Below are 20,142 nucleotides of genomic sequence, written 5' to 3'. Positions count from 1 at the left end.
CTTGTTCAGCCATTCCCTAACTGAAGGGCATCCCCTCAATTTCCAATTCTTTGCCGCCACAGAAAGAGCTGCTATAAATATTTTTGTACATGTGGGTCCTTTTCCCATAAAAACCGATTTTTCAAAAGATTATTTAAGAGTTAAAAAAAAAAACAAACCAGAAGGTCAGAAGGCCCAGGTCTTGCCAATCTCTGACATTCTGTGTTCTAAGGTTCCTTCCAGATGTGACATTGTGTTCTAAGGTTCTTCCCAGCCCTGGCATTCTGTGGCCAAGTTCTCTTCTAGTTTGGATCATGACCTACATTCTCTTCTAGCGGCCTTTCTCTTCTCTACACTTGGTGGTCTCTCCGAGGAATAACATTCTTGACAGCCTTGATAGTCAAGTTGCACAGTCTCTTCTCAGAAACACATCTGAAACACAGTAACATTGATAGTTCCCATTCATATGACACTTTACTCTTTACAATGAATCATTTAAAAAAATTTTTTTGTTCTCTTGCACGTACAAGACTTGGTGTCCAAGTACTTGTGATTTCTCCAGGAGATAAAGCCAGACGCAGGAACAATTAGATAACAATTAAATTCTGTGACTGAGTGTTGGGTTACTGGGGCCCCATGCTCTGCTGGGATCTGGGAAAACAGGTCACAGATCATTCCATAAACAGTAGTCTCTGAAAAATCACTTCTGTCAGTATGGAGGATGGATTGGAGTGGGTAGAGACTTGAGGCAGGCACACCCCCTCCCCTATCCCTTCCCACTCTAAGGTATTGCAATAGACCAGGGATGAGGTGATAAGGGTCTGCACTAGGAGGGGGTCAGTGTCAGGGGAGAGAAGGGGGCTTATTGGAGAAATGTGAGAAAAGTGTAATTGACGGAACTTGACAACAGCTTGGATATGAAGTTGAGAGATACTGACAAGTCCAGAATGACTCCTAGGTTGTGAGCATGAGGGAACTGAAGCATGGTGTTGCCCTCCACAGCAATAGAGAAAGGGGTGTGTGTGTGTGTGTGTGTGTTGGGAGGGTTCAAATGGGAAAAATGATGAATTTGTTTTTGAGCTTCAGTTTAAGATATCTACAGGGGCATCCAATTTGACATCTCTAATAGTCATTTGGAAATGGGACTCAGAATGTACATAGAGAGGTTAGGTCTAGATAAATGGATTTGAGAATCATTGGAATACAGAAAATTGAATCCAAGGAAGCTGATGAGGTCCTGAAGCAAAGTGGAATTGAGGGAGAAAAGAGATCAGGATGGAGTCCTGGGGAACACTCAGACTTAGTGGGCATGACCTGGATGGAGTTAGAGCAAAGGAGACTGAGGCATCTATAGAGAGGGGAAAGGGAGAGAGCAGTCTCTTTTTTTGGGGGGTGGGGCTATTAGCATATAAAACTAGTGTTTACTGAGCCTGCTGAAATGTAATACATGGTCAATTTTTGTGTAGGTGCAATGTACCACTGAGAAAAATGTTCCCATTCACTTTCTCCAGAGATCTAGCATATCTAACTTTTCCAGAATTTTACTCACCTCCTTAACCTCTTTTTTGTCTATTTTTTGGTTAGATTTATCTTGTTTGGAGAGAGGAAATTTGAGGTCCCCACTAGTATATATTTATTGTGTATTCCTCCCAGTAACTCCTTTAATTCTCCTTAAAAAATTTAGATATTACACCATTTGGTACATATATGTTTAGTAGTGATATGACTTCATTGTCTCTGGTACCTTTCAGCAAGATATAATTTCCTTCTTATCTTTTTTTATTAGATCTATTTTTGCTTTTGCTTTGTCTGAGATCATGACTGCTACCCTTGCTTTCTTTGCTTCAGCTGAAGTATAATAGATTTTGCTCCAGCCCCTTATCTTTACTCTGTGTGTTATCTCTGTGCTTCAGATATGTTTCTTATAAACAACATATTGAAGGTTTCTGGTTTTTAATCCATTCTGTTATCCACTTGTTCTATAGGTGAATTCATCCCATTTATATTTATAGTTATGATAACCATGTATTTCCCTCCATACTATTCTCCCCTTGTTTATCCCCTCCTTACCCCTTTCCTGTGTTTTACTTCTGATCACTGCTTCCCTCAATTTCCACTCCCTTCTATCATTCACCATCCCCCTTCTATTATTCCCATCCTTTTTTACTTTGTTATGTGGCAAGACAGATTTCTGTATCCAAATGAGTTTGTATCTTATTCTCTCTTTGAGCCAATTCTAATGAGAATAAGGTTTAAGCTTTGCCTGCCCCTATCTTCCCCTCTATTATAAAATCTTTTATGACTCTTTTATGTGAGATAATTTACCTCATTATATCTGACCCCTTCTTTTTCCAATGCAATTGTCTTTCTCACCCATTTTGTTTTTGTGGGTATCATTCCATCAAAGTCATCTTTTATTCATCACACCATCTGTCTACATATAATCCTTCTAATTGCTATTTATTAGTAATAAAGTTAAGAGTTACAAATATTATCTTGCCATATAGAAATATAAACAGTTTAACCTTATTGAATCTCTTGTTTTCTCTTTTTTTTTTTTAACCTTTTTAGGTTTCTCTTGAGTCGTGTATTTGGAGATCAAATTTTTTTATTCAGCTCTGGGCTTTTTATTAGGAAAGTTTGAAAGTCCTCCATTTCATTAAATATCCATTTTTTTCCTTGAAGGATTATATTGGTTTTGCCAAGTAGGGATTCTTTATTTTAATGTTAACACCTTTGCCTTCAAGCCCGTGGGTTCTTTAATGTGGAAGCTGCCAAATCCTATGTAATCCTAACTGTAGCTTCAGGATATATGAATTGTTTTGTTTTGACTGCTTGCAGTGCTTTCTCCTTCATCTGTGAGCTTTGGAATTTGACTATGATGGTCCTGGGAATTTTTACTTTGGGACCTCTTTCAGTTGGTGAACAGTGAATTCTTTCAATTTGTCTTCTGGTTCTAATATATTGGTGCAGTTTTCCTTGATAATCTCTTTAAAGATGTTGTTCAGGCCTTTTTTTTTTAAATCATGACTTTCAGGTAGTGTGATAATTTTTGAATTATCTCTCTTGGATCTATTTTCCAGGTTAGTTGTTTTTCCAGTGAAAAATTTCACATTTTCTTCTATTTTTAAAATTTATTTTTTGATTGTATCTCGATGTCTCATGGAGTTATTAGCTTCCACTTGCCCAATTCTAATTTTTAAGGAATTATTTTTTTCATTGAGCTTTTATACTTCCTTTTCCATTTGGCCTATTTCTATTTTAAGGGAGTTATTTTCTTCAGTGAATTTTTGTATAACTTTCCATGCTGTTGACTCTTTTTTTGGTGATTCTATTGCATTACTCTCATTTCTTTCCCCAATTTTTCTTCTACTTCTCTAATTTCCTTTTTAAAATTTTTTTAAGCTCTTCCAGCAGTTCTTATTGGACCTGAGACCAAATTATATTTTCTTTGAGGCTTTACATGTAGCCATTTTGACAATGTTGTCCTCTTCTAAATTTCTGTTTCGTTCCTCCCTGTCATAGTAGCTTTCTATTGTCAAACTGGCTTTTTGATCTTTTTTTTTTTCTCCCTGTTTTTTGACTCAGTATCTTTATTTGAGAGTTGGGCTCTGGTCCTGCACCGTCCCAAGTTTCTGGTGCTTGGGCTCAGGGCCTTGCTTCTGAGTTTCACTGGGCTTCAGGGCCTAGGTGCTGGTTTGCACTGGAGGGATGGTCTCTGTGCTGGCTTGTATTGGGGGGCCAGGGTAAGGCCTCCCCCATAACTTCTCCTGGGTGTGTGGTTTCAGTGCTGGCCTGCCCCCTGTAGCATGAAGTGGGAGTGCTTTCTTCTTGGCTGCTGTGGAAATAAGGCCTCTGTGCTGGCTGGCCCCAGGGGTAGGGCCTCACTATTGGTCAGTTATGGGGATTAGGCCTCAATAGTGGCCTATGTTGGGGATGGGGCTGCTGGGGTTGAGGCCTTGCTAGACTGCCCAGATTGCTGGCTTGCAGGAGGGTGGGGCCCCCCTGGTAGATTAACCCCATCTTTGAACTTTGCTGCAGGCTCCCTGTTGTGAGATTAGCTGCTGGAGAGCAGCCACTTTTAAGGACTCCTGGTCAGGGTTCAATGTGAGACCAAAACCACAATTTCAAAGGACTCATGAAACATGACAGCCATCACCAGATAGAGAGCTGAAGGACTCAGAGGGCAGATTGGAGAATATTTTCTTTTTTCTTGCTTTTTTCTTTTGGGGAGGGCAGAACATGGCCAAGGTGGAAAGATGTTCTGCAAATTTCTAACAGGAGGGAATAAGCATTTATATAGAGCCTACCACGTGCCACGTCTGTTAAGCATTTTAGGGATACTGACTCATTTGCTTCTCACAACCCTGGGAGGTAGGTGGTTATCATCCCTATTTTACAGACGGGGAAACTGAGGCTGACAGCTGAAGACTTACCCGGGGTCCCAGAGGGAGAAGTGCCTGAGGCTGCATCTGCCCCGGGCTCTTCCTGGCCGCCCGGCGCTCTGGGAACACGGCGGCCTCTGCCCTGTTTCTTTAGTGAGTTTTATTTTTCTTGCTTCTCCATGGGTGGGGTTGGGGAGAATTTGGAACCGAAAATCAACTAAACTAACGACAACTGAATCTAAACCAGGCACGTGAGCCCGAGCCTCCAGCTGCTCAGACGGGGGGAGGGGCCAGGTCACGCGAAGGGAGGAGCTGAGCTCGAGTCTGCGCAGTTCCCACTTCCGCCCCAGGGAGCTGTGGGTCCGGTAGGAGGCGGGTCCGCGCCTGGTGACATCACCGCGCAGCCGGGCGGCCGTCGGAAGCATGTGTTTGGGAGCCGGAGCCGAGGCCGCGTCCCTGGCGGTGTCGCGCGCGAGCTTCCGGGAGCTTCCGGCGGCTTCAGGGTGTCCGGGGCCCGCGATGCCTCCGCCGCGAGTCGTCGTGGGCCTGTGGGCCGCGTGGCGGCCGCTGTTCCGGGGCCGGCTCCTGCTGGTCACCAACACGTTGGGCTGCGGGGCGCTCATGGCGGCGGGGGACGGGGTGCGCCAGGCCTGGGAGCGCAGGCTGAGCGAGGGCGCCTCCGGGCAGCCCCGGCCGATGGACCTGCGCCGCACCGGTGAGCCGACCCCCCCGACCCTGGCCCCGGGATCGGTGTGACGTGGGAGCCGCGCTGGGGCGGTCCCTGAATGGGGGTCACCCTGCCCCCTGCCCCCCTCCCACGTCCTCCCATAGACCGCCGAAACGCACACGCACACTGCCTGCGCAGGAGCAGCCCCTAGCCCAGCTCACCATTACTGAGATGGAGAAGCCACGCGCAGCAGAAGCTTGCTGACACCCCTGTCTCTTCATTCCCAATAGCCATAACTCAGGCCCCTCACCCAACCCCCACTTTAGCCCCCCTCCTGATCTTCCTTAGGGTAGCTGGGTGGATACAGAGCCCCGTCTGCAGTCGGGAAGACCGAAGCCCCAGTCTGGCCTCAGACACTCACTGGCTACTTTTCAGCCTCCAGTGCCGTGCCGCCCCCATGCCATTTCCCAAGAGCACTTGGAGGGACTCCTGGTGAAAGTACCGAGTTGCCGTTTTCTACCTTTCCCAGGACAAGGTGTGAGGGAGCCCAGGAGCCCCCTGATCCCCCATTGGCTTGTCTGGTTCCATCACCTTTCCGGTTTCTTCCTGCAGCCCGGATGTTTGCGATGGGTTGTAGCATGGGCCCCTTCCTGCACTACTGGTACCTGTGGCTGGACAAACTCTTCCCCGCCATGGGATTTAAAGACATTCGAACCATCGTGAAGAAGGTGCTCATTGACCAGCTGGTGGCATCCCCTGTCCTGGGCGTGTGGTACTTCCTAGGTAAGTTGTGCTGGCTCGAAGAATCGTAAAACTCCTTGTGAACTGTTGTAATGTCACATTCCTAAAAGCCCCCTACAAATGTGAGAGATGCTCACGCCCTGTGGCATAATTGTGATTCTGAAGATGGGGAAGACCTTTCAGATTTGGCCTATAGATAAGTGCTTCACGGAGGACTGGATTGAACTCTTCTCTCATTAATCAAAAGGGAGAATTGAACAAACACTGCCTACAAAATGGAGCTGGTTTTGTTTGGAAATCTAGAGAGCCAATTAGATTCTGCCTCATAAACACTGAGTCCATCTTGTGTATTATCCACCTGTATTATTCTCCACCTTACTGTTTTTCTGAGAATCATCCATGGGAAACTGGAGAATATAAGCTATCTTTTGTTTCATAAATGCAGGTGGATACAGTTAATCAGCATTTCTCAATTCTGGGAAAAGACCTCAAATCCTACTTGCCCCCCTCCCAGGTAGATGGAAACTCACTCTTCCCCCCCTTACGCTTGGAAAGGCCCTAATCTGTCTTCCTGTTAGAACTCACATTCCCTACTTTTGTGTCTTTTTAATTGTTTCCACTTAATTAATTGGTCTTACTTGATTAACTTTTTACTTCATAAAAATTTCACGCTATTCTGGGTCTTTGGACTGACTAGGGAATCCATTGACCTATTTATTGTGCCTGTTTTGCTCCTAAATTGTATAGCTCGGATTATTTCCTCAGTTATTATTACATATCCACCCATTATTATTAATTATCCAGACTGGGTTCTGAGCCTAGCAGGTCTTCAAGCCTCTCCCTTCATGAATTCTTATGAATTTTGGACCCAGCCTTTAAAGTGTGACTCATGTATCACACCTCACCACAAGACCTTTCCAGGTCCCACTGCTTGGTGATGAAGTTCCCTCCTTCCTCACCTCACCAACTGGCTTCTGGACCTCTGATGTCCTTGTCCTGACAGGTTATGTGGTATCGTTGTCTATGTGTCTTTTCCCCAGGCAAAGCTGTGAGGTCCGTGGGAACAGAGACAGTCTGAACTCAGCTTTTCATCTACTCTGAGGCGTAGCACAAAGGGCATAAGAGATGTTTGTTGAGTAAATGAATACATGATGGTGAGGAGATGAAAAAGTGACCAGGACGCAAGGAAGTGAATTTTAAGTTCTTGGTCAGAGAGCATTAGATTTAGAGCAAGAAGGGAGGCGAGTGAATCAATTAAAAGAACACTAATACAGCCGATGTCTGTGCAGTTGACTTAAATTCCCAGCTGGCACGTTCGTGATACTTCTGTTGTTTTTGTTATTGTCTGGTTGTTTTAGTTGTGTCTGACTCTCACTCCATTTGAGGTTTTCTTGGCAGAGTTCCTGGAGTGGTTTGTCATTTCCTTCTCCAGTTTATTTTACAATTGGGGAAACTGAGGCAAACAGGTGAAGTGACTTGCCCAGGATCACACAGCTAGTAAGTGTCTGAGGCTGGATTGGAGCTAAAGTCTTCCTGACTCAGGCCTGGTGCTCTGTGCACTATGGCGCCACCTAGCTGCCCAAGGAAATAAAATTTGTGAGGCATAGTTGTAGAGCTCTCCTTTTAGGGATGATACAATAAGTACTGAAATTACTGCAGTAAAAGGTAGATCTTGATATATGGGATATGGCCTTGTTCTTGAGTTCTTTCAGGGAAGGGAATGTATTTTCTGAATAAACAGATGCTTCCTGGAGGATCTATAGAATTCCAGTAGGCTAAAGCCAGCAGTTCTGTGAACCAAGTCATGGTAACAGAGAAATGGTAGATGGGCATGGTGGGGGACTCAGGGCGCCAGATAGTCTAGTTCAACTGAAATGCAGAGCTATGTAGAGGGAGCAGGAGACAGAAAAGGAGAAGGGTAGGCTGAGAGCAAAGCAGTGACCAACTGAGAATCCTGCCTCCTCCCTCCTGACCCAAGAGGTGTGAGATGAGGCAGACATTTTCAGACATGGCCACTCGCCTGGTTTTTTCGTTTTACAGTACTCATTTGTTATGAGCGGAGTGGGTTTGGGGGCATAGCAGTGGAGAGATGTAAAAAAAATGAAAAGCACCTCAATTTTTTTTTTCAAGAATGGAAAGCTAGAGGGACTTCAGCTTCTAGAATGTTTTGGATTTTCCATTTGTCCTTGGCAGACATTGGGGAGTCACCCCTGAGGCTTTGTGAATAGAAGAATCATAGGGCCAGACTGAATCCACTTCAGCAATCATGTATTAAGTACCTACTGTGTGCAAGACTAGAACTTTGAGTAACGAAAATTTGTCTGACAAGATGGGAAGGATGACAGGCAGAAAGGGATGATGAGAGACAGAGCAAGGAGTCTGATTTTGTAGAAGTAGAAACAGTAATAATAATAATATCATTTGCATTGCACTTTAAGGCTTGTGAAATGCTTTATAAAAATTATCTCATTTGGTCTTGACCACACCCATGGGATGTCAGTGGTATTATGATCCTCATTTTATAGATGAGGAAGCTGAGGCAGATAGAGGTTAAGTGCCTCTTTCTTTAAGGGTGACAGCTAGGAAGTGTCTGACCTCTGATGTTCCTGCCTTCAGGTCCAGGACTCTAGCCACTGAGCCACCCAGCTGCCTCTGCTCTAAGTGGAGCAGAGGGTTTTTGTAGAGAGGCAGGAGAAGATTAGGTAGGTTGAAAGCTGATTGTTCAGGGCCAGGTAATGCTGGCTGCCTGGGTGGGAGAAGAGTCTGGAGGTGGGAAGCCTGTTAGAGCTGCAAACACTTTTAAATAGCTCATCTTTTCTGTCTCTCCTCTGCCTTGCAAGGAAACCCTTCAGTTTGGCATTCAAACCAGGCTTCCTGATTCCCAGTCCAGAACTTTGTAAGCTGCTCCTCAGGTGGTATCCTCAGGTACCTTTGGGACAGCCACATGGAGCTGTCCAAAAGGCATTTGGACATGCAGGAGTGGATTTCCAGGGAGAGGTTGAGGCTAAAGAGGTAGATTGTGGAGGTGATGAATGTCTAGAGAGTAGATGAGATCTCAGGATTGAGTCTAGTGAGAAAACAGCAAAGGACTCCATTTTGAGCTTTGGAGAAGAATCAAAGTTGTAGAAAGATGGCAGTGTGTGTGTGGTGATGGTAGGGGGGCATTATCTCCTGCCTCTTCTCTTCTTCCCCATGTTGACTTTCAGGGACCCTAAGGATCCTCAAGAACCTTGAGTGTATTCTGTTTGCTAGTTTTTGCTCTGCTTCTGTGGGTTTGGGTTCCTTTTAGCCATCACCAAAGGGGAGAAATTGACCTTAAGCCCATAGCCAAGGAGAATGTGAGCCCTGCATGGTAGCACTGACCAGCAGTCCCTTATCCTAGAGTGGAGGTTGTGGCTGGGGATCTGGAGAGCTTAGGAGTTAAGAGCTGCAGCAGAGCTAGAGTCAACTGAGTGCCCACACTAAGGCTGGCACTTCTTTATAGGGAGTGTGGTCCCTGGGGGTCCAGGCCCTCAGGTTGCCTACTGAGAGAGAGAGAGAGAAAATGAAAATGAATGAGAATGTGTCCACATGATCCCATGCAGACAGCTCTGAGAAACTGGGGCTACCAAGAGGTTCAAGGGGGATGTTATACAGCTGTTTAGGTGAGGGGATTGTGACAAGAAAGGTAATCTGGATAATCCTGTGTGAGGGGTACTTTAAGGCTCAGAGTGTGGGGATGGCAGGTGTCTGTCATCTCAGGGCTTCCATGGAGATTAAGGAGGTCTATTCCTTTTCTTCTCCTCAGTTAACCATCTGTGGTTGGGAGGACTGGAAAGACTACTCTGCTGGGCCTGAGGCTCCCCTGAGCCCTCTTCCTTCCTCTTCTGGGGCTCGGGCTGCCTCCAGGCAACTCTTCTTCCTCCTCCTGTCTTTTGCTCATTAAACACCTACTCTGGGGAAAAAAAAGAGGCTTCTGGGGAACTTGAGCAGGATTTCTATGGGCCCAGAGGGAAGTGTGAAGCAGCTCTAGAAGCCAGTCTCCATCCACACACCCTTCCCAAACTGTTCTCCGGGAAGTAGGCCTGCCTGTGCCATGCTAGGGCTTCTCCCAGAGTGGGGGCTTCCTGGTCATGCGCACCCTTTCCTTCTAACCTTTTCTGCCCTTTTTCTTTGCCTCCAGGGCTGGGCTTCTTAGAGGGACAGAGCCTCGAATGTTCTTACCAGGAGATGCAGGACAAGTTCTGGGAGTTCTACAAGGTAACCTCACCATGGCCCCTAGCCTCATGGTTATCCTCTTTCCTGATAATCTTTTAGTGGGAGGAAGATTGTGGATTTTAGAGCTCAGACATCCTGTAGAAAACATCCATTTCAGCCTCCTCAGAGCAGGAAACTGAGTCTCAGACCCCTTAAAGGAATTAGTGAGAAATCAAGCTGGTATTTGAACCCAAGCCATTTGATGCCAAATCCACTGTTGTGTTGTTGTTAGTAAATAGTTTTTTTTTCCAATTACATGTAAAGATAGTTTTTTACGTTCTTTTTTTTTTTTTTAAAGATTTTGAGTTCCAAATTTTTCTCCCTCCTTCCCTCCCTGCCTGTGCCCCTCCCCAGGATGGCAAGCAATCTGATATGGGTTATACATGTGCAATCATGTTAAACATATTTCCACATTAGTCATGTGGAAAAGGTAAAAACCATGAAAATTTAAAAAAACATTTGTTAAAACAGTCTGCTTCCATCTGCATTCAGACTTCAACGTTCTTTCTTCGGATGTGGACAGCATTTGAAATGACGAGTCTTTTGTAATTGTCTTAGGTCATTGTACTGCTGAAAAGGGATAAATCTGCCATAGCTAGTTCATCATTGCACAGCGTGGCTGTTACTGGGTGCAGCGTTCTCCTGGTTCTGCTCACTTCCCTCAGCCTCAGTCCATACAAGTCTTTCCAGGTTTTTCTGAAGTCAGCCTGCTCATCATTTCTTATAGCACAGTAGTATTCCATTACATTCACATACCACAACTTGCTCAGCCATTCCCCAATGGATGGGCATCCCCGCAATTTCCAGTTTTTGGCCACTATAAGAAGAGCTGCTATAAATAGCTAATCCAGTATTCTTTTTTTTTAATATTACTTTTTTTATTTTTAGTTTTCAACATTGAATTCCATAAATTTTTGAGTTCCAGATTTTCTCCTCCTCCTTCCCTCCCCCCACCTCAAGACAACAAGCAGTCTGATGTAGGCTGTATATATACATTCTTATTGAACATATTTTCACATTAGTCATGTTGTAAAGAATTAGAACCAATGGGAGGAACCAGGAGAAAGAAGAAACAAACAAAAAAAAGAGAGTAAATAGTATGCTTCAATCTGCATTCAGTCTCCACAGTTCTTTCTCTGGATGTGGATAGCATTTTCCGTCATGAGTCTTTCGGAGATGGCTTAGATCCTTGCATTGCTGAGAAGAGCCAAGTCTCTCAAAGTCCGTCATCTCCCTGTGTTGCTGTTACTGTGTACAGTGTTCTCCTGCTTCCAGTCCAGTATTCTTGACACTGTACTGCACCGCCTGATATCAGTCCAAAACTAGACTGAGATGTGCCATCAGCTGCACCCCCAGGTCTCCTCTCTCCATTAGCATCTTAGTGAAGCCCTGAACTCCACAGGCCCAGGGTCGGGGCTCGCTCAGTTGCTGCTTCCTCAGACCTGGGCCGTCCAGATTTTCTGTACTTTGCAAAGCCTTCTGGGTTCAGTTGGAAAACAGCTGGCCACCCAAGTCTAAACCTTGGAGACAAGTCATTCTACCTCTGGCTTTAGTTTCCTAATGTGTAAATTGAGGGGTTCTACAGTATGGTCTTTGAGGATGCTCCCTGCTTTGGGGTCCTTGGAGCTGGCAGTAAGCAGAGCTTTTTCTTTGCCTTGCATGCATGGGAAACAAAACAGGTGGCCTAGAGCTTTGGTCTCCAAGTGAGTGTTAACAGAGTTGCAGTGACTTTTCCCAGGCTGAACCCTTGGCCCTTTTTCTTGCTCTGATCTTTGCTGTTGTCTTAGACCTAGTGGAGAGGGGCCTGACTGAACTCTGTTTGACACAGGCTGCCCTTCAGATCAGCCTGGTGGAGGGGAAGCATTGCTAGGGTGGGCCAGTCTCTGCCCTTTGGTGATCTCCTCAGATGGACGTAATAGTATCTGGGTCATGAGGTTACTTCACGGGAAGTGATTCTTAACGTGTCAAAGGTCCCAGGATTGTTGTTAGAGGGGGGATTATTCCAGATGGTCCAGCCTGGGGGCAGCTCATGGATTGGGGCATGCAGTTCAGCCTTTGACAAGCAGCTTTCTTAGAGATGTAACTCTGTTCTGCCCTCCCCTCCAGGCTGATTGGTGTGTGTGGCCATTAGCTCAGCTGGTGAACTTCCTTTATGTGCCTGCCCATTACCGAGTGATGTATGTGAACAGCATGACACTGGGCTGGGATACCTACCTCTCCTACCTGAAGCACCGGGTGAGTCTTGGATGTCCCCTGCTCCTGTGTCTGCTCCCTGGGCTGACTGGCCCTGACTCTCCTCCCATTTTCAGTCATCAGCTGTTGAGTTAGGGCAGAAGGTGGCCTGTCTCTAGGTTTCTATGGTTATCTCAGGCCCATCCTCAGGACCAAACTGGCCTTTCCAACAGAGCCTGGCCAAGGGAACACAAGAGGGGAAGTTGGGGCTCTTGGAGCCACACATGGACCTCTGGGCTTTTCTGTCGCAAGGTTTCAGGTTCAGTGAACTCAGGTGGAAATTATGCAGGGCTGGGAGGATAGGCTGCAGCACAGTGCCCCCTTTCCCTCCTCCCAGCTCAGTTTAGCACCTGAAACACTAGCATGGGCCAGGGGAGGGTTGTCATGTAGGACAGCAGGCTCTGGGTACAAATCCTGTCTCAGCTTCCATCTCCCATCTGGACTCAGTGATCTCTAGTGGGGGTAGGATATGCCCCCTGTGTAAGGCAGCATCAGTGGAGGGGTGCAAGGACTCCCCTTGCTGAGTGCTTCCACATGTGATGGATGGAGTTGTGACTGGCTCTGTGTTGCTCTAACCCCCCCACAGGACCACCTCCCACACTGACTAAGACACTAGGAGGAGTGAAGCACTTGGCAGTGGCATCACAGCAGGCCCATGCACGGGCATTTCGGACTGGGCTTGGAGCGAGGCAGTCACCACCAGCTCTCTGAACACAACTGGACCCTAGAAACCTAATCAAAGATTGCTGTTTAACTTCTTAACTGATTTACCGTATTCAGGAGATAGAGAAGAATGTGAGCAGAATGGACCCGGGCCTTGGGTTTGTTCAGCCACACCATTCCAAGTGGACCCCACTTCTGTGGAGATGAGTAACCAGGAATCTCAAAGCACCTTATGGATCAAAGCAGTAGAGCTCCTTGAAGGGGCTGGCCGGCATGGAGGGGCCTGCTTTGCACGTCATTACAGGGTCAGTGCCCACTGTGAAAACAGCATGATTAGGCCAGCCCACGTACCACTGGACTCCAGGATGTAGAGATTAGTCCTTGGGATTAAGGGCCAGAGAAGGAACAAACTGTTGGCCTTGTGTTTCCCTGACCCCATATCAAAAAGTAAAAATCCTGGCAGCCCTCAGTTAGCTCTTGACCAGGCCAAGAGCTGTGGGCGGGTGGTGGCAGGTGTGCAGGACCAGACATGGGGGATGCTGTCGCCTTCCTGCCTGGGGAGGCTTGTTCTGGAATGGAAGATAACTTGGGCTAATAAAGATTCTAATTCAGGTGGGTTGTACTTAGGACTCAGTCGTGTGCTCATGTGTTTGGATGAAGAGCCAAGAACACCAGATTTCATTACTGTCTCATGAGGGAGAGTAACTCAGAGCTTGGGGGACAGCAGCCTTTACACATCCAGCCGACTGGGCTCAGCAGGGTTTTATTGTTCTCACGACACTTCTGTGATACAGTGATTTAGGAAACAGCCTGTGTTTGACACTTGTCACATCTGTACAGTACACTGTAGCTGTCCCCAGAAGGTCATCAGGAAAACCACAACCAAGGGGAGCTTTTGCTAGGTTAACGTTCAGGGATCTGCATGGGCACACACCCCCACCCCCACCCCAAGAAAAAAAATGAAAAAGAAGGGATACTTGAGTTTGGTTGCTGACACAGTCACTAACTCTCATTCTCCACATGAAACAATTATACAAACACATGGGAGCAGAGGGCCTGAAGGAAACATGCTCCTTGGTGTGTGTGTCCCCCACCCCCCAAAAAACAAACGATGTTCCAGGACTTGGAAGGGGAATTGGGCTGGGTGGGGCCATTCTCCACCCCCATCCAAGGTATTCATAGCAATTTAAGCCAAATGCACCAGCAGTGCAGCCAGACCAGGCCCTCCCAAGAGTGAGACACAAGCCCATCATCTTGTGCAAACTTGAGTAGGGCCAGAGAGGTCACATGGAAAGTTGGGGGTTCCCAGCTTGCTTCTATCATCTACCCCCAGAGACAGTAGGAAGAGCAGTTTGCTATGAGGCTGTTGGTGCTTGGCCCCTCTGTCCGTGTTCTGCCCTGAAATGCTGGGTTTTAGAAGTGGCGTTAAACTGATACACAAGAAATCCATGGGCACGAGTCAGCATGGCATGGAACACACAGGACCACTCACTAATCCTATGTACAGGGTTCAGTCTCGCATATGTACAAGGAGGAAGACAGCAAGAGGAAGAGGGAGATGGATTTCTACAAGGAACTGAGGTAAGGAGGGACCCTGCAGTTGGGACGGAATGGGGGAAACATCCCACGAGTGGGGCCCTCATGGGGCCCAGGAGATCAGCCTATTGGAGGAAGGGAGATGGAGGTATGAAGAGGGGAAGAATAGGATTGGGGATGCAGAGATGGGCTTCAGCAAGTGGGGCATGGTCCCTTTAACAAGCCTCTAAATAAATAAATAAATAGCTTAATAAATTAAATAAGTTACAGGAATAGAAGCTCCTAAGAGCTCAAGAGAGACTGAGGGAGCGGGGAGACTGGAAAGACATATGAGGCCCATCCTTCCCTGCTGGGCCCTACTCTCACTGTGCACTTTGGGCTCCATGGCCCTGGAGTGAGGGAGTGAGGGGCACACAAGGAGGGTGACCCATCTGGGGGTGGGAGAGCAGGACGGGGAATGCTAGTGACCGCCGAAGAGTGGACAGAGCCTTAACAGGCACAGTCCTGGTGTGGGGGTGCCTGTTGATCTGTGAGCTGGGGGCCCTGCTTGGCTCCGGTCACAGCAGGGTCGGCTGTGTCCAGAGACTCTGACATCTTCTCGCAGATGATGTCCACCAGTCGCTCGAAGGTCTGTTTCACATTGATGTTGTCCTTGGCGCTGGCCTCGAAGAACTCGAATCCTGGCCAGAAGGAGAGGAGAAAGAACATGAGCCTGGAGTAAACGTCCCTGTAGGGATGACTGGTTCCCCACTACTCCTCACTCTCACCTAACAGGACTGGGCTAGGCAGATTTGGGGGCTGCGACTGGTGCCCTGTGACCTTCCTTGTACCCCGAAGAGAAGGGACTGTGGAATCCCAGCATGCCAGAGCTGAAAGACCTTGAAATAATTTAGTTCAGGGCTTCTCAACTAAACGGATCCAACAGTCCCCCACAGGTGCAAAGACAGCCTTAAGGAGCTCTGTGAGTTTGGTTTTTTGAACATTTTGGTAACTTGCAATACCGTGAGTTTCCTTTGCAATCCTGTGTATTTCATTTTATGCATTGAAAACCATTCTTCTGCCAAGGGGTCCAAGGCTTCACCAGACTGCCTGCAAGAGGGGTCCAGGTCATGAAGGATAAGAGCCAGCCCATAGTTTAGTCCAACACATGCTGAACAGAAGAAAACAGATCCAAGCAGGGAAGAGTGACTTAAGGCCATGCAGTGTTCCCGCTGGAGTTGGAATCCAAGTCTAGACTAAAAGACCAGTGCCCTTCCTGCTGCACCATATCTAAGAGGAGACCCTAGAATCCAGCCTCCTGGATGTGTGAAAGGAGGCCTAGAAAGGAGACCACCTGTGCAGTGAGGTCTCATGGCAAATTTGGGTACTGAGGTTTGACCCTCCATCTCCTGCCTCGCCTCCCCACTCACCCAGGTGCTCTGCTAGCTGCCGGCCCCTCTCAGAGGACACCACCCTCTCGTCCTCCATGTCACACTTGTTTCCCACAAGCAGCACCTGTGCATTGTCCCACGAGTACGTCTTGATCTGGGTTGACCTAGCGGGCACAGTAAGGAAGTGGGTCAGGGTTGGAGAAGAAGGCAGAATCAGCTCACTACCAGAGCTGGCATCCAGAAATGCCAGGTCCCCAAGGAGCCCAGGTGGGCATGTGGCTTACCAGTCCTGGACAGCATTGAAGGATTCCTCATTGGTGATGTCATACATGAGGATGAAGCCCATGGCCCCTCGGTAGTAGGCCGTGGTCCTGGCCAGTAGTACGTGGTATTCCGGGTGTTCCTGAAGAAGAGTGGAGAGTCTGAGTGGGGCCCTCACTGGGCTGGGCCCAGTTCCTCCTATCTGAATAGCTTAACTTTGATCACCGGTGCTTTCATTCAGGATGCATCCTGGCCACATTCTCTTTATCTTTTATCAACTTATGTCTTACCACTTATCAAACTTTTTCCCTAGCCAGGCTGCCAGGCAGAGGCACCAGTGTACTCCTGAGCATTCTCCAAATTTTCTCCCTCTTGAGCTCCCCCCTGCCACTCTAGATTTATCCAAGATCCTTCCAGGCCCAGTTGAGATACTACCTTCTCTCCAAAGCCTCCCCTGACTCCAAACCATATTGAACTTTGCCTTCTCTGGACTCCAGCCCTAAGCACATGGACCCTCCATTTGGCCCTGACCCCATCCATACTGCCTTACAGTCCAGAGAGATCATTAGCTGGGAGGCACCTGGAGAAAGCTTAAAGAAAGTACAGCTTCATTTTACAGAGGCAAAAATGGAGACCCAGTAAGGAAAGGACTTGGTGAAGGCCACACAGTCAGCGGCAGAGCCTCCCAACCTGGGCTGTGACCAGGCTTCTCTGACTGCATGTGTGCGGAATCATACAGTCGTTAAATTGAAAGCTGAAAGGGACCTCTGAGGTCATCAGATCTAACCCCTTTATTTTATAGTCAAAGAAGCTGAGGCACATAGCCCAGGGTGAAAGGGCTGGTATCTGAGACAGGATCGGAACCCAGGTCTTTCAGACTTCAAGTCTAGCCCTCTCCTATTCCATGCTGCCTTCTGGCAGACTTCTCTCTCCAGTACCACACTGGCCTTATTACCCACCCCTACCACACTAGACTGAGCTCTTCGTGGACATGTTTTTTCTAGTGTCCAACAACTCAGATTCCTGAACATAAAGAACTCTAGGACACCCCTTCCTTGGAATGAAGCCCCCCTCCCCAGCCCCATGAGGTGAGCAGGGCACAATTTCTTATCAGCTCCATTTAACTGGTGAGAAGACAGGCCCAGAAATGCTCAGTGCCTCAGGCCACACAGAGCTGAGGATAGAACATGGATTTCCCAACTCCCAGGCCCTTGGCTGTCAGCCTGCTTTGCACTCTTCTCCATCCACCCCTAGAATCCCAAGGGGATGAGAATCTAGGCTTGAAAATCTACAAAGCCCAGTCAGAAAACCCTGGTCAATGTTGGAAGTGGGACTGAGCCCTGGGAAGGACAGTGGTGCGAGTACTATTGTCTGCACCAATGAGAAAACTGAGATCAGAAGAGGAATGTTTGCCCAAGGTCATTTCCTCCAGCTAGTAAACAGGACTGGAACCGAATTCTGACTACAATTCAGAGCTCTTTCTCCTTCATCCGGACTTGTAGCAAGAGTTAGAGCTGTTTAGCTGACAGAACAGGGCATACTACCTGTTCTAATGTATCAGATGGGCATCCTGCTGACTTACTCCGTATTCCATATCCCAGCACTTAGCACCTGTGTAGCTTAGCACATAGTAGGTGCTTAATAAATGTTTATTGACTGACTGATTATTCTGTTTGCCCTTAGGGGGCAGAACTAGAGGGAATGGGTGAGAATTCTGGGGAAGGAGATCTCAGTTCACTATAAGGAAGAATTTGCTAATAATCCAAGCTGTTCCAGGCTATTGATTGGGGAATAATTAAACAACCTGTGGTTTATGAATGCTACTGGATATCGTTAAATGGTAAGGAATGATGGCTATGAGGAATTCAGAGAAGCACGAGAAGACTTGTATGAACTGATGCAAAGGGAAACAAGCAGAAGCAGGAGAACAACAGACACAAGGATGATCAAAATGGAAACCCAAATCCTGAGTAATCATGATGACCAATCTTGGCCCCAGAGAAGAACAGCAGGACCATGGGGACTTAAGTCACTGTGTTGTCCATCTTGCTTAACTTTTTCTTTGTTACAGGGGAGGGTTCATAGATGGAAATGGGAAAGGGAACATATTCGTGATGGAAAAGGAAAAAGACATCATGAAAAGTCAACTCCTAAAGCAGAACGGGCAGCCTTGATGGCCTGATGAAGAGGAAGGACAGGGGCTGTGTGAGCCTTCTCCAACCCTTGTCAAAGTTGTTGGAAGGGGAAATTCCTGAGGCAGCGGACAGATCCCTGGGTCTGGAGTCAGGAAGACCTGAATTTGAAACCAGCCTCAGACATTTTACTAGTGGTGCAACCATAGGCAAGTCACTTAACTTAGTTGCCTCAGTTTGCCTCAGTTTCCCCAAATGTAAAATGTGGATAACAATAGCATCTACCTCCCAGGGTTGTTGTATCAAAAGAGATAACATTTGTTTAAAAAAAAAAAAGCACTTAGCACAGTGCCTAGCACAGAGTAGACACTTAATGATTCCTTCCTCCTTGCTTCAGCACCTGGACTAAGTCATTGGGACCACAGCCTCATAGATACATAGTTAGATGGCACCTCAGTGGTCATCCAAAGTCTTAATTTTACAGATGAAGACAATGAGTCTCTGCAGAGGTTCAGTGACTTGCCTGTGGTCCCATGGGTAGGAACTGACAGAGGTAGGCTTCATGCCAGTAGGGGTCCTTTTCCAGCTCCAGGATTCTGTGCTTTTATGACTGCCCCTTTGGAATACCCATGTGGATGAGCTCCCCTGCCCAGTGGAGCACTGGCAGAAGCTGCTTTGTCCTGGCTTCTGAGTCTCTGCTCCCTCTCAGTTGAGGTCCTGGCCCCCACCCATCCCAGCTCCTGGCCCCCTCATAGCCCAAGCTCACCCAGATCTGCAGCTTTATCCTCTTCTCATTGCGATAGATGGTCTTCACCTTGAAATCTATGCCCACAGTACTGACAAAGGCTGGGGTGAATGAGTCGTCAGCATACCGGAATAGGAAGGATGTCTTCCCCACACTGCTGTTCCCAATGATGAGAATCTTGAACATGTAATCAAAGTTCTGGTCGGAGGATTCCTTTTGCCCATAGCGGGAGTCTGTGGCTGATGCCATCTGCAGGCAGGAGAGGCAGAGGCCCCAGGGGGTGGGGTTGGAGGGTTTGGGTGAACTATGGAGAGAAACAGATCTCTGGGGAGAGAGAGGGGGTAGCCCATAGGATGGGGATATGCTCAGATGTGGAAAGGCTTTCCTGACAACTCCTTGGAGAAGCTAGTGAAAATATACCAGTTTTACATGTGGGGAAACTGAGGCTCAGAGAGGGAGACTCACCATAGGCAGTAGAATTAGTTAAGGGGTGTTCCCAGAGTAAGGACAGGATAGTGAATGGAATGCTGGATTCGGAGTCAGCCAGGTCTGTGCTGCATCCTACCTTTGACACAGCAGCTGTGTGACCATGGGCAAGTTAATAACCTCTCCGAGCCTCAATTTCTTTATCTGTAAAATGGGGATAGTAAAAGCATCCACCTCATAGGGTTGTTATGGGGATTAAATGAGATAATGCAGCTTCACAAGCCCTAAAGTGCTAGATGAGTGTCAGCTGCCGCTGCTGCTGCTGCCACTGCCTCACAGCTATAGCCAGAATCAAAGGAGAAACTGGATAGAAAGGATTACAATACATGCCGGCTATCATCATTATTGTAACTGTCAGATTGAAGGCTCCGGCCATCCTTTCTTGATTCTGAGAACAATGCACTTTCCCCTAAAAGACACGGCTTCATTTCCTTATAGCTAAAGTATGAGATGAATACTAGCGATTGTTATCCAGGTGTCAAGAAAGGGGTGGTCTGAGATTCTACTCAGAGACTTGGGAAAGAGAGATGGGGTTGGGGGAGGAAGATGCAGAGGTTCTGAAATCCAGTAGGTCACCCTTGTTTTCCCCAGTGCCCCAGGCTTCCTCTGAGGAGGGGTTTCTGGGTAGGGGCCCCAGACTAAGAGGGCTTTAGCTGCTCCTTGATTTATTTCCCCTGCACCATATCTTAAGAATGGACCCTGAATACAG

General features: G+C 47.3%; 2 protein-coding genes across 2 annotated transcripts; one reads left to right on the top strand and one right to left on the bottom strand.

Annotated features, from left to right (window-relative positions):
* The first annotated feature begins 4,728 nt into the window (after window positions 1-4,728).
* On the top strand, window positions 4,729-12,949 carry MPV17L2 (MPV17 mitochondrial inner membrane protein like 2). Its single transcript, XM_021009083.2, has 5 exons — window positions 4,729-5,079; window positions 5,644-5,814; window positions 9,935-10,011; window positions 12,115-12,243; window positions 12,827-12,949. Exons 1-5 carry the CDS (start codon window positions 4,788-4,790, stop codon window positions 12,842-12,844), a joined length of 687 nt encoding a protein of 228 aa, XP_020864742.1. The 5' UTR covers window positions 4,729-4,787; the 3' UTR covers window positions 12,845-12,949.
* A 701-nt stretch (window positions 12,950-13,650) lies between these two features.
* RAB3A (RAB3A, member RAS oncogene family) lies at window positions 13,651-19,196 on the bottom strand. The gene is made up of 5 exons (XM_021009085.2): window positions 18,941-19,196; window positions 17,241-17,244; window positions 16,094-16,180; window positions 15,849-15,973; window positions 13,651-15,119 (listed from the first exon to the last, which is right to left on the bottom strand). Exons 1-5 carry the CDS (start codon window positions 19,194-19,196, stop codon window positions 14,929-14,931), a joined length of 663 nt encoding a protein of 220 aa, XP_020864744.1. The 3' UTR covers window positions 13,651-14,928.
* Between the last annotated feature and the right edge of the window lie 946 nt (window positions 19,197-20,142).

The sequence above is a fragment of the Phascolarctos cinereus genome, unplaced genomic scaffold (genome assembly GCF_003287225.1).
Source record: "Phascolarctos cinereus isolate Bilbo 61053 unplaced genomic scaffold, phaCin_HiC Scaffold_4;HRSCAF=312, whole genome shotgun sequence".
NCBI lineage: Eukaryota > Metazoa > Chordata > Mammalia > Diprotodontia > Phascolarctidae > Phascolarctos > Phascolarctos cinereus.
This window is presented reverse-complemented; position numbering and strand designations above follow the sequence as displayed.